This window comes from Auxenochlorella protothecoides, assembly GCF_000733215.1.
Source record: "Auxenochlorella protothecoides strain 0710 unplaced genomic scaffold scaffold24, whole genome shotgun sequence".
In the NCBI taxonomy this organism is placed as follows: Eukaryota; Viridiplantae; Chlorophyta; class Trebouxiophyceae; order Chlorellales; family Chlorellaceae; genus Auxenochlorella; species Auxenochlorella protothecoides.
Window position 1 is genome coordinate 311,944 of NW_011934249.1, and position 12,424 is coordinate 324,367.

The 12,424-nt window shown below is 64.0% G+C and overlaps 4 protein-coding genes across 4 annotated transcripts in view; 1 reads left to right on the top strand and 3 right to left on the bottom strand.

Moving 5' to 3' along the window:
* The window catches only part of F751_2526 (Myosin-J heavy chain), a gene marked incomplete at both ends in the record, with an annotated part of 9,533 nt that extends 5,398 nt beyond the window's left edge, over positions 1 to 4,135 (bottom strand). The window contains 9 exons of the mRNA XM_011400278.1: positions 438 to 791; positions 918 to 1,274; positions 1,469 to 1,982; positions 2,173 to 2,355; positions 2,662 to 3,017; positions 3,169 to 3,352; positions 3,563 to 3,621; positions 3,741 to 3,821; positions 3,992 to 4,135. Coding sequence (XP_011398580.1) covers positions 438 to 791; positions 918 to 1,274; positions 1,469 to 1,982; positions 2,173 to 2,355; positions 2,662 to 3,017; positions 3,169 to 3,352; positions 3,563 to 3,621; positions 3,741 to 3,821; positions 3,992 to 4,135 — 2,232 coding nt within the window. The remainder of the gene's footprint in view (positions 1 to 437; positions 792 to 917; positions 1,275 to 1,468; positions 1,983 to 2,172; positions 2,356 to 2,661; positions 3,018 to 3,168; positions 3,353 to 3,562; positions 3,622 to 3,740; positions 3,822 to 3,991) is intronic.
* Positions 4,136 to 5,385: 1,250 nt separating this feature from the next.
* On the top strand, positions 5,386 to 7,890 carry F751_2527 (Allantoate deiminase; the record flags this gene model as incomplete). The annotated part of the gene is made up of 6 exons (XM_011400279.1): positions 5,386 to 5,406; positions 5,534 to 5,602; positions 5,784 to 5,984; positions 6,200 to 6,840; positions 7,107 to 7,278; positions 7,519 to 7,890. The coding sequence occupies 6 exons, from the start codon at positions 5,386 to 5,388 to the stop codon at positions 7,888 to 7,890; spliced, it is 1,476 nt and encodes a 491-aa protein (XP_011398581.1).
* A 239-nt stretch (positions 7,891 to 8,129) lies between these two features.
* Positions 8,130 to 11,436, bottom strand: F751_2528 (Arginyl-tRNA-protein transferase 1; the record flags this gene model as incomplete). Its single annotated transcript, XM_011400280.1, has 11 exons — positions 8,130 to 8,250; positions 8,432 to 8,526; positions 8,692 to 8,790; positions 8,989 to 9,072; positions 9,251 to 9,364; positions 9,580 to 9,662; positions 9,878 to 9,971; positions 10,195 to 10,320; positions 10,543 to 10,710; positions 10,978 to 11,095; positions 11,300 to 11,436. The coding sequence occupies 11 exons, from the start codon at positions 11,434 to 11,436 to the stop codon at positions 8,130 to 8,132; spliced, it is 1,239 nt and encodes a 412-aa protein (XP_011398582.1).
* Positions 11,437 to 11,862: 426 nt separating this feature from the next.
* Positions 11,863 to 12,424, bottom strand: part of F751_2529 (Protein SDS23) — a gene marked incomplete at both ends in the record, with an annotated part of 2,684 nt that continues 2,122 nt past the window's right edge. Inside the window, one exon of the mRNA XM_011400281.1 lies at positions 11,863 to 12,007. Coding sequence (XP_011398583.1) covers positions 11,863 to 12,007 — 145 coding nt within the window. The remainder of the gene's footprint in view (positions 12,008 to 12,424) is intronic.

Below are 12,424 nucleotides of genomic sequence, written 5' to 3' on the forward strand. Positions count from 1 at the left end.
CCCTGGCCCCCAGGCTGCTGCAGCCCCCACCTCTCCAAGGATCACATTTCGCCACAATCTCCACCCCCCCTTTACACACACACACACACACACACACACACACACACACACACACACACACACACACACACACACACACACACACACACACACACACACACACACACACACACACACACACACACACACACACACACACACACACACACACACACACACACACACACACACACACACACACACACACACACACACACACACACACACACACACACACACACACACACACACACACACACACACACACACACACACACACACACACACACACACACACACACACACACACACACACACACACACACACACACACACACACACACACACACACACACACACACACACACACACACACACACACACACACACACACTCACGCTTCCCAACCTCCCCAGACTTGCCTGCTCGTCGCCGGCGGCGTACCAGTCCACGAAGCCGCGCGGGTTGAGGGGCAGCTCCAGGCGCACGCGCCAGCCATCGGGCAGCGTGAGCGCATAGCGCTGCGCGAAGGGCAGGAAGGCCTTGCGCGTGGGGAACCCCGCGCAGGCGATGCGCACCGCCTCCAGCACGCCCCCCGCCCGCAGCTGCTCCAGCACGTACCCCGCGGCCAGTGTCCCGGGCACGCTCCCCGGGTTGGGCTTGATGCAGCGGATGTAGTGCGGGTGGCACGCGTCCAGCGTGCCCATCAGCACCGCCAGCTGCTTCCGGAAGCGGCTGGCCACCGTGCTGAGCTGGAAGGCGGAGCGCCGGGCGGTGGTCAGAGGAGTGCTGCTGGTGGGGGCGCCGGAGCTGGCGGCACCACCCCCGCCCGCCCCCGCCCCGGCCCCGCCCGCAGCGTCGGCGAACAGCGCGGCGACCAGGGGGTCGCAGGACTCTGCGGCCAGGGCCGAATGCTCCGCCACCACGAAGTCGCGGTTCTTGTCCAGCAGGCCCTCGCTGGCGTAGGCCACCTCCCCTGCGTAGTGCTCGACGGCGAAGCCCGTGGGCGCGCGCTTGGGCGCCCGGAAGCAGGGGTGTGCGGCCAGGCGGGAGCGCAGCGCGCGCGCCAGGTCGGCGTCGCCCGCGCCGGGGACGCGGCAGGCCTCGTCGATCAGGGGGAAGACGCCGGGAAGGGCGGGACCGGCGCCCTCCAGCAGGTCCAGGCAGTCCTGGTTGTCCACGAAGTCGACGTAGGACCAGGCGATGCCCTCCGCCGCGTACTCTGCCTGCTCGCCCTGTGGTCATGGGGCGTTTGGTTTGGGAGGTTGAGGCAGGGCTGGGGGGGGGCACTCAGGGTGGCGTGGTGCGGCGCGTATGAGGGGCGTGGCGCGGGCGGGCCAAGGCCTTTGCTTGCGCTGCTCCGTCCCACCCGATTCACACAGCAGCCATTGTGTCGTCAGTCCGGCCCCTGAATACCAGCCCGACAAACCTTGAAGACGTGGCCATTGAAGTGCTGCTGGAGGCGCTCGTTGGCCAGGTTGATGCAGAGCTGCTCGAAGGAGTTGGTGTCGAAGGACTCGAAACCGTAGATGTCCAGGATGCCGATGGAGCGCGCGCCCGCGCCGCCCGCGCCCAGGCTGCCGATCTTTCGGTTCACGGCCGCCACCAGCCAGTCGAAGAGGCGCGCGTACAAAGCTTTGGCCAGCGCGTCGCGCGACTCGGCCGCCGCCTCGGCGCCCAGCGCCTTGACGATGCGCTCGCCGCGCGTCTCCAGCACTCGCCGCGTCAGCGCGGCCAGGAGTGCCTCGGGTGCCACGCCCAGCAGGCGCGCCGCGATCTCCACCGCGTCCTCCGCCGCCACGTCGGCCAGCACCGCGTCGTCGCAGTCGCCCTCGGTGGCAAAGGCCACGTTGCCCAGGTGCAGCACGGCGGCCACGCAGGAAAGCACGGAGCGCACCGCCCCGGCGTCCAGCCCGATGATGCGCAGCGCGTCCAGCGTGTGCCTGTTTTTGGATTAGGGAGGGGGAGGTGAGGGAGGGGGTTGGAGGCAGGGTGGGAGATGTGGTGAGCTGGCGCCCGGCATGCAAGCACACAATCCTGAAGGGTAAGGGGACGAGGCTACCGAGTGACGCGAGGCCGCGGCGCATGCTCTCCACCTCCAGAGCAGTCGACCCGAAACACGGATGGCCTCACCCAAACTCCTCGGCGTCGTCCACGTGCTGCAGCAGGACCGCGTCGGACTGCGCCAGGTACCGGAAGCTGGACACGCCACCCTCCAGGCCAAACTCGCGGCGCTGCTCCCGCGAGGCGCCGGCCACCAGCTGGTAGAAGATGTGGTAGCTGCGCTCGGGGGACTTGATGCTGACCACCCGGGACCTGCAGTGTAAGGGAGGGGGTGTTCTTATGTGCATGTGCTTTTGAGGGGTGCGGGGTGAGAAGGGGAAGGGGTGGTGCGCGCGCAGACTCAGTGATGGGGCCCCCAGCTGGTGGGTCAGCCGAGGACACTCCTCACATGCCACGGCCCGGAATGCCTGTGCCGCCTGGCCAGCAGCTGCCAAACACCCTCCTCCACACACGACCCCATGTAGGTCCCTGCTCCCACATTCGACATGCTGCCACCCCTCCCCCAGCACCATGCACGAACCCCCCGCCCCACCCCCTCCCTTCCCATCAACAACGTACCGCTCCAGGAGGTAGGTGGAGATGGAGGCGCCCACCACCCGCCCCATCGCATCAAAGTCTATCTGCACGAACTTCCCGAACCGGGAAGAGTTGTCGTTGCGCGAGGTCTTGGCGTTGCCAAACGCCTCCAGCAGCGGGTTGGACTCCAGCACCTGCTCCTCCACGGGCGCGGCGCCGGAGGATGCCCCGCGCGCATCCGCGCCCGCCTCGCCGCCGCCGTTTGCGGCGCGCCCGCCGCCGGCTCGGTGCGCAAGGTACTGCATGACCAGCTTGGCGCTCTCGGTCTTGCCCGCGCCACTCTCGCCGGAGATGAGGATGGCCTGGCGCTGCTCGTCCACCATCATGGCGCTGTAGGCCTGTGGCCCGGGGAGGGGGTGGGAGGAGGGGTGAGGGGCGAGGCGAGCAGGTCGGGGTCCCTGGGATCTGTGCAGGGCCTGTGAGAGCACCACGCGCCACGCTGATCATCTGAACCCAGTGCCCCAAGCACCCCGCCACCCTGGATCACACCTGCTCCGCGATGGCGTAGACGTGGGGCGACAGCTCGCCGAGCGCCGCGCCGCGGTACTGCGCCATCATGCGCGGGCCGTAGAGGCCGCGGACCCTCTTGTGGGGGTTCACGGCGATCAGGATGGAGCCGGAGTAGGTGTAGATGGAGTCCAGCCCGTACCGAACGTGCAGGGTGTGCAGGATGCTGTGCGGCAAAGGGTGGAGTGGGTGATCTGGTGAGCCGGTGGGGGAGGGAAACCAAAGGGAACCCATGCATGCAGTGGAAGGTAGGAGAAGCATGCAGGTGGCGATGCGTCTGAGGCCCGGGCGGCGGGTCGATGGAGGGCCGCCCTCGACGGGCAGGATTCAGGAGCGTCTCCCTGTTCGTCAACTCCCTCCACTTTCCGGCACACACCCTGGCTCGTGCAGGAAGTCGGACTTGACCAGGTCATCGATCACGTCATCCCTCTCATTCTGCGCGGATGGGGGAACGGGTTCGGAGGTGAGACCCACAGGACACGACCACCCCCTCTCCACGGCCCCGGGCACAGCCCTGCTCCCGCGCGGCAGCTCAGACTTGCCTGAAGGTGGACGCTGGTGGCCGTGATCTGCACGACATCGCCGCTGGTCAGCCGAACCTTGAGGTCGACGGCGTCTCCTTTCCGCTCGGCGGCCTGGGGGTGTGGTGGGAGACCAGGCGCTCAGTGGACAGGAGAGGACACAGTCGTGCTTGCCAGGTCGTGCAACTGGGCAAGGTTCCACGGGAACATAATACTGCAGGTATGCCAGAGTGTAGAAAGACCAAGCTCGTGAGTGACCTCCAACTCCCAACCGACCGCCTCACCTGCACAATGCCTGCCAGCCAGTGAGTGACACGCTTCCTGCTGCCGTCTGCCGCAGCGGACAGCAAAACCTCTACTCGTGGAGCCCATACTGCCGTGCCTTGGGGGTAGACCTGCGGGGTGGGGATCTGGCCGTCGCCACCCATTGGGAAAGACGACGGGGTGGAGGGAACGCGAGACAACAGGGGCGCTCAGGCAGCCCGAGCCCCTTCCTGCCTGTGATAGACCCCGCTCCAGTGGGGTAGAAGCTTTACGGCCCAGAGAGGGCATTGTTCGCCCCCCCAAAGGGTGAGCGCGGTGGACGGTTCGTTGGCAGGGATGCCCAGGACGACGACAGTGGTACACGGGGATGTGGGAGGCTCAGCCAGGTGTGGGGCAATCCCATCAACTCATTCTTGCAGCTCTGAGGTATAGTTCGGGGTGGATCGTCGTGTCCTGCATCAAGGCTTACTGCCAGATCACTTGGATCGCGCGCGAGCTTGGCGCGTTGTTGAATCCGGAGCAGCAAGGTTGAAACAGGATGGCTCAGAGGTGTGGAGCCATTATGTCCAATCTTTGCTTCATTGCCTTCTCAACTGGGATTGTTATATCTGAGCAAGGCTGCATGGACCTTGAGCGAACCTCTCGAATGGCCAGCACATGACAATGCCAACTTTCTATGTTTTCTCACTGCTGCACTCCAGCTGTGGTGTGTCTAATCTTGGATGACAGAATATGCTTGATATGTAAGCAGCATGTCGCTTGGACCATTTGAATGGTGTAGTGGGACTCGTTCATATGCTCCACGAGCATCCCTTGTAGAATACTTTGACGGATTCTGACGATCATGCTCCACAACAACGCGTAAAGTGGTCCCCAATTATGGTGCGGATACACCAACTCTATCAAATAAGATAGTCAACGAGTTCTGACCAATCAATGGGCAGGCATGTCGTCATAGTACAGATCACCCCAGGGACGCTTACGTAAGGCTCAAACCTCTTCCCTCCCTTTCATAGGGCTTCACACCCACACCGAATCGCTGCTCAACGACTGACGAATAATTCAGTAATAGCAGGTCGACCGGTACCCTTTGATTGTGAGTGCGCTGACTGGGCGGTGTCATCTGCTCCGCCGACCAGTCTAGGGCTTCGGCCCAACAAATCGCCAGGTCCAAATCGATGAGATGTCGAGAGCCAGAGCCCTTGTGATTACTACAGTACTAGCATGCTGCATACTTGTTTGTTTTGGCAAAGCGCCGTGCCTCGACACCCTCCCTATCGGGGTTTGGAGGACCGTGCTCCATGAGGTGAGGGTGGGAGGAATGCTGGCAAGCACTGCGAGTGGTATTCTTGGAGAATGTGGGTGCCGCAAGGAACACTCAACACTCGACCCGAATGTACAGGAGCCAAACATCATGCTACAGAAGCTGGGAGCGGTGAGCTGGGTTCTCTGATGCTATGCACGGGGACTGGGTGTGGGTCAGTGTGCGCCGGCATACGTTTCTCCAGGACCTCTCAGCCCCTCGCTCCTCACTCACTCCATCAACCAAAACCACGAGGCAGGTGTCAGACGACCCAGCGGTGCTCACTCGCACCTACCTCAGCCCTGCCCATCGCCAGGCCGCCCAGCTGGTCAGGCTGTGTTGGAGGTGGCTGGCGGGATGTGCCGTGCTGCATCATGCCTGGCTTTTGGACCCCCTCACACCCCTATGTCATTGCATTTCAGCGCTGACAGCTTGAATATGCAAAACAGCAATTGGCACCCAGCCCCCGCACGATGACTGCCCACGTCCCTCCCCTCTCACCCGCCCAGCTCAAGGCCTGGATGCAGGCGGCCGGCATGGACAGCTGGGTGGACGCCATCGGGAACGTGCACGGCCGCGTGGAGGGCTCCCTCCCCGGCCCCGCCACCTTCACCGGCTCCCACTACGACACGGTGGTGGATGGCGGGAAGTACGACGGCGCGCTGGGCATCATCGCCGGCATTGCGGCCGTGAAGGCCCTTGTGCTGGAGGTTTGTGTTTGTGTATGTTGGGGGTTGGGGGGGGGGAGCAGGGGAGCGGGCTTTCTTGTGTGCTGCCTGGTTCGGCAAGCTCAGAGTGCATCACGGCGGCTGCTCCCGCTGATGCACCTGGGTCGGAGGCACCAGGGGGCTGCGTGGGAGGGCAGCGCCGGCGCCTTGCCTGGTCCACCCCCCTGACCAACACCCCTTCTTCATGCCCCATCCAGGCCGCGGTGGCGCGGGGCGCGCTCACGCGGGAAGAAGCTGCTCGGTTGCCCGTGGACCCTGCTCTGGGCACGACGGCGCTGCCTACCACCTTGAATGCCAGCGCGCTTCTCCGTCGCAGCTTGCGCGTCGTGGGCTTCGCGGACGAGGAGGGCGTGCGCTTCCAGTCCACCTACCTGGGCTCGCGCGCGCTGGCGGGCAGCCTGGCGGCCTCGGGCGCGCTGGACGCGCGCGACGGCGCGGGTGTCACGCTGCGGGAGGCGCTGGCGGCCGAGGGCGCGGGCGACGAGGCCGCGCTGCGCGCGCTGGGCGTCGTGCCGAGCGCCGCTCGGGCCTACGTGGAGGTGCACATGGAGCAGGGGCCGGTGCTGGAGGCTGCCAACTCACGCCTGGCAGCCGTGTCGGGCATCGCAGGCCAGGCGCGGCTGGCCATGCGCCTTGCTGGAAGCCAGGGTCACGCAGGGACGGTGCCCATGGCCCTGCGCCGCGACCCGCTCCCGGGCGCGGCCGAGGTGGTGCTGGCGCTGGAGCGCCTCTGTGCGCCGGGGGAAGACGGAGCCGGCACGGGCCTGGTGTGCACGGTCGGCACGCTGGCGCTCTGGCCGGGAGCCAGCAACGTCATCCCGGGGCGAGTTTTGGAGGGGTGTGTGAAGGGGGTGGGAAGAGGGCAGAGGAAGGGGTGTTTGCCAGAGGAGGCTTGACATATTGTTTCTAGGAGTTGGCAGGTGATTCTTCAGCATTCCCACGTCGCTGACCTGAGGCCTGAGCAACAATCCCAACTCTCGAGCAGCTTACCCGTTACGAGCAGCCTCGAGTGGGCGCGGGGTGAAGCGCCCACCCTTGCCTCTACCCCCGTGACAATGCGGCGTACCCTCGTCTTCCCAGCCCCCACCCCTCTTCGGCATCCAGATCCGTCCAGCTCAGCATGGACATCCGGAGCCGGTCCGACTCGGAGCGCGAGGCCAAGGTGCGCGAGTCGGTGGCGGCGCTGGAGGGCGTCTGCGCCCGCCGCCGGCTGGACTGCGAGTGGGAGCTGCGGCACCAGGCCCCCGCCGTGCTGGCCGACGAGGGCGTGACCCAGGTGGGTGCTCGGTAACGGTGGGAGGGGGGTGGGAGGGGGCGAGTCGTGGAGGGGGGGGGAGAGGGAAGTTGGCTGCTGGGCTTGAACCGTGTCGCTGAAAAGGGGATCCAGTGGGGTCGCTGGACCGAGAGTATGATCGACGGATGCCACTGGATGGCATCCCATCCCCTCCCATGCCTGATCTGCAACCAACCTACCTGAGTATCTTCCCTCCCCCGCCCTTTCCTCCCTCACTCCAAGGCCCTGATGGCCGCCGTGGCGGCCAGCGCCGGCCTGACGGACGCCATCCTGGCCGAAGGTCTCGCACCAAACACACCGGCAAACGCAGACGGCGAGGGTGCCGATGAGGAGCCCAGCCACGGGTCGCCCCCGGCCGCCCACGCTCCAGCCGACGGCGGCGGCGCAGCCTTCGCTGCCGCCGTGGCCGGCCCGCTGGTCAGTGGAGCAGGGCACGACGCCGCGGAGATGGCACGCCTGACGCGCATGGGCATGCTGTTCGTGCGGTGCCGCGCCGGGGTGAGTCATAGCCCGCTGGAGTACGTCGCGCCGGACGATGTGGCCGCCGCGACGGCGGCGCTGCATGCCTACCTGGCCGGCGAGGAGGCCGCGTGATGGGCAGCTGGCATCGGATGCAGGGGAACGCTGCATGCGGCACATACAGCGTCCGCTGCTGTTACAGCGCCGACGAACTGATCTGGGGCAGGACAAGGGTCACAAGTCGAGGGAGCACGGTCCAAGACATCCAGCGCCGTGCGCCAGCTCGCGCCGCGCGCCTCATCACCGGCCCGCGCTCCTTGGGTTGCCTATGCTCAGGCAGCCAGCCACCCCCGAAACACACACACACGCGCCACCTACACGGCGTACACCAGCTCCCTCCAGACAGGCCCCACCGCCTCAGCCCAGACACCCAGATTGTCCAGCAGCCGATGGATGGCGGGGAGGGCGTCGCGGCGCACCGCCGCCACCAGCTGCCTGCAGAGGTCGGGAGGAAGACGCGGCGGGAAGTGTGTAAAACTGTTGGCAGATGGGCGTGGTCGGACGCTGTTGGATGCCCTCTGACCAAACAGGGCACGCAACATCTTCCAGTCACAGAAAGCATGGTATGAGCAATGTAAAGCCCAGGACATGGGACCGCCACAGCCGCGCCATGCACCTAAGGAGGATGACTTGGCGGGGGGAACCGCCGGCAGGCTGGCTGCTTGGGGTCAGGCAGATGTGCTGGGAGTCCAGGAGCTCCCGCTTGCTGGGCTGCAGATGGGTGGTACGGGTCGAAGATGCCAGCATCGATACGTCGGTCGAAGGCCAAGGACCCAGTTCTGTGCACAAGCAAACATACTGCCATCGCAGGGCACATCACAGGCACGCATTGGGAGCCGGACCATCAACTGCGCAGGCCGCGTCGCGGTTACTCACCCGCACCGGCGGCACCATGGGGCTGCCGTCCTGCACCAAGTGGTCTCTGCCAAGGCCCTCCAGAGCGCCCGGCCTTGCACACAGGTTTGGCATGTCCGGCTGAGAGGATGGGGGTGAGTGGGAGTCTTGGGCTGCAGGTTATTCCTTGAACTCAGCAGGGCTGTCTCATCACAAGCCAGTGGGCCGGTGAACCTTCGGGAACGGTGAGCATGGGGTGTGGTCTGCCAGGATGCGAGCCAAGCCATTCAGGCAGCCAGCACTATCAGCAGTCCTCCCCCTTGCCCCCAAGGGACCCACCGACTCCAGAACAGGTGCAGCCTTGCCAAAGGGAACCCAGCACTGATTGATGGGACACAGCAGGTCTGATGGCTGGTACTCCGCCTGCAGTGCCGAGGGGCAGATCAGGTGGCGGCATGTCACTAGTGTCAAGCAAGGTCCAGCACCGTTAACCGCTTGAAGAGCTGCACATGCCATCCAGTGAGAGTGCTTGGCAAGAACCCATACCACATGCGAGCCGTTTCGCACCCCCGCATGCGCTCATTCCAGTGGGTGTCAGCACCTTGTAGCGCATGCGGTGGCAGGTGTGGAGGTAGAAGCCGAGGTAGTAGTAGCGCAGAGAGGGGCACACGAGACGGGCCTGCTGGATCCACTCGATCTCCAGCAGGCTGGACACCTTGCCAAGCGAAAGATGGGCCAGGTCTGTGGAGTGCAGATCAGCATGAAAACCGTGTGAGGATTGAAGGGCACAGATTGAAGCATTGCACCCCACATAAAGGGTCAACACCAGTGCAGGCACCCAATGTCAACATCCAGTTTTAGAGTCAAAGAGCAACCAAGGTACATCAGCGAGATTATGAAAGAATCCAGCCCATTAACAACCGTTCCCACCCTATGACCTGGGTCCCAGAAAAAGTACTTGCTGGAGATGCAGGAGGGCAGGATGTCGATCACGCTGACGGCAGCCAGCCGGCCTGCACAGAGATGCATTGTGGGTGAGTTTGCTACTCCTATCCTGAACTTCTGCCTTCGGCAGGGACCTGGGTGCCTAATCTCAGCCCTAGACCTGCTCTCTGTTCAAGCATGTGCGGTGAACAGCTCCCCCTGTCCACATTTTGCTCACCATCCAACCAGTATTGCTGATGGAAGGAGCCAAAGCCCTGTTCCAGGCATGACCCCGGCGGGGCACCTCTGAAGGGTTCCGGTGTGAGCGGGGAGGAGCAGAGAAAGTGCGCAAATGTCTTGCGGGTGACACCCTCCTCTGCTTCCTTGTGATGATGGACCTGGGAGGTGGCATGAGAAGAGGGAAAGGTTCGACTTCGTGATCAGGGAGGCAGAGTGAGCCAGCCTCAAATGTGCACTCCAGAGTGGCAAGGAGATAGCTGATACTCATCGATCATCATGTGGGCATAGCAAGGGCGAGGGCACCAAACTATCTGGCCAAGTTACATCAGCGTCCTGGCACCTTGGCAAAGCCGCCCTTGGAAACACCGGCACTGAGCATACCTGGTACTTTTTGAAGAGCTCAAACTCCGTTTCAGGCAGGCTGGGATCGTCATGGGGGAGAAGCCGTCGCTCAAAGGAGTGGGCCAGGCCGGCATGGATGTGGGTGATGGGTTCCACGGCACCCACCTGCAAATCCAGAGGGACAGGCATGAGCTACGATCCGTCTTCAGAGCCTCCAGGGCTCATTAGAATGGCACAGCTCGACAAAGCTCACCAACAAGGTGCCACTTTCTTCCTGGCCACATGCCAGGCCCACCACCTCCATGCCCGTCTTGCCTGTGACTCTGTGCCTGAGGCACATGCACTCTGTCGGCGCTCCCATGGGAAATTGAGGTGCCCCTTGGCCACCTCTACCTCCGCCCCCAATGGCAGTCGCTGCAATAGGGTTCGCAGCGCCTGAGCGACCTCCCTCGCCTCGACGCCGGTGCGCCCCTGCCGCCTCAGCCAGGCAGCCAGCACAAAGGCGTGGGCAGAGGTGAGGCCGAGGCTGCCCTGCGCCTTGCCCTTGCCACACCTCTGCGTGAATCTTGCCGGGGGAGGGGATGGCGCAGCGGGGTGGGAGGCAGCCAGGTACCTGGCAGTTGCGCCATCCAGTGCCTCCTGCAGTGCCTGAATGGCATCCTGCAGATCCGAACCTCCTCTCGTCGTGGCACCTGCTGCCGGCCCAGGCACTGTGGCATGCGTCGCTTGACTTGTCGAGGCGTCGCCGTGCCGACAAGCAGCGCTGCCTCCGGCGGTTGACATGGTGCCCCCCTGCAGGTAGCGCCTCCACTGCGCCAGCACCTTGCGCTGAGCCTTGCTGGGCCTGAATTGGGCCGCCTCGAGGCGGATGGTGAGCAGCTGGCAGCAGGTCTGCAGGTGGCAGGGCTTGTACAGCCACGTGCCTGATCGCCGCCACCCCCTATACGGAGTGGGGGAGGTCGCTGGGTCGCTACTTTATGTGAAAGAAGGAAGAGCAGGATCAGCTCTACTGAGACCAGCACAGGAGTTCTGACCATTCTTAGGCGTGATTGGAGTCTTGAGGAAGAGTGTAGAGCAGCGAGCCGGTTACAGGGCCCCCCTAGGTTGCCTGTCTCCATCCCCTCCCACCACCCCACAGCTCAACCTGTCCAGCAGGGCATTGTATGTCTGCACACTCATGTCCTCGGCGGTCATGCCGTGCGCGGAGGAGGCATCATTCTTCCCGCAGTAGGCACAATGCGTCAGGTGCTGGCCGTAATCCCGCACCAGCGCTCCCTCCATGGCGCAAGAGGTGGGGCCCTTGAGCCTCCCGACACAGGTTGGGGGGCTCACCGACTCGCCCTGCACATGCCCGATCCCTCGAGCGATGGCATGGATGAAACAATTTGAACTTAAAAGTAGATTGTAGAACAAGACTCCCTCTCCTATCGCTCTCTTTGGTCCTCGGTCGCATTCCTGTATCATGGTCCGTCCCTCGGCATCAAGGTTACCCAGATTCTCAGCCTTCGCTGAACGCCGGAGAGGGGTGCCTGCATATGTCTCCAAAACCCCCGTACTCGATGCCCTTCCGTCCGTGCATCGGTCAGAGTGTGCCTTATTGTTTACAGATCCCGTCAACTTGCTCTGGCATTGGCTTCCAAGGGGTTCCATGAGAAGCACGGATGCACACGTCACTCACCATGCCCGCCGCCTCCCCGCCCGGCGTCCTCACGCCCGCGACAGGCACACCCTGCGCAGGATGTCGGTCAGCGTGATGACCCCCACCGGCCTCAGGTCGTTGTCGCACACGTACAGCCGGTGCAGCCCGTTCTTGACCAGCTTGGCCACAACAGACTCCAGCGTGGACGAGGCGCTGCACATCAGGGGATTGTACGGTCGGAAGGCGGGGCGCAGGGAGATCATGATGTGCCCTCAAATGCCGCATGCTAGCCGAGCTCGGTTGCACGGCGCATGGGGGCCTCCCGGGCATGCATCAGGGCATGGCACCGCTCAGCTCTTCCCCCCCATTCCCCCCGTAAACACCCACCGACATCCCATTTGGTCACCTGCACGTCACCAGCTCCTGCCCGACATCCGCCCCCGGCCTGGCTGGCCGGCCTGCAAGGAAAGCGTGCCTGGGACCATCCCCCTGCACAGTGAAGCAGGTGTTGTTACCTTGTCGGTTTGTCAGTCAACTGGGGCGGCCGTGCCATTCTTGAGCATCCCTCTCACACATTCCACAGAGAAAACCGTCCGTCCTTCGCCCCCCCGCCCACCACCACATATACAA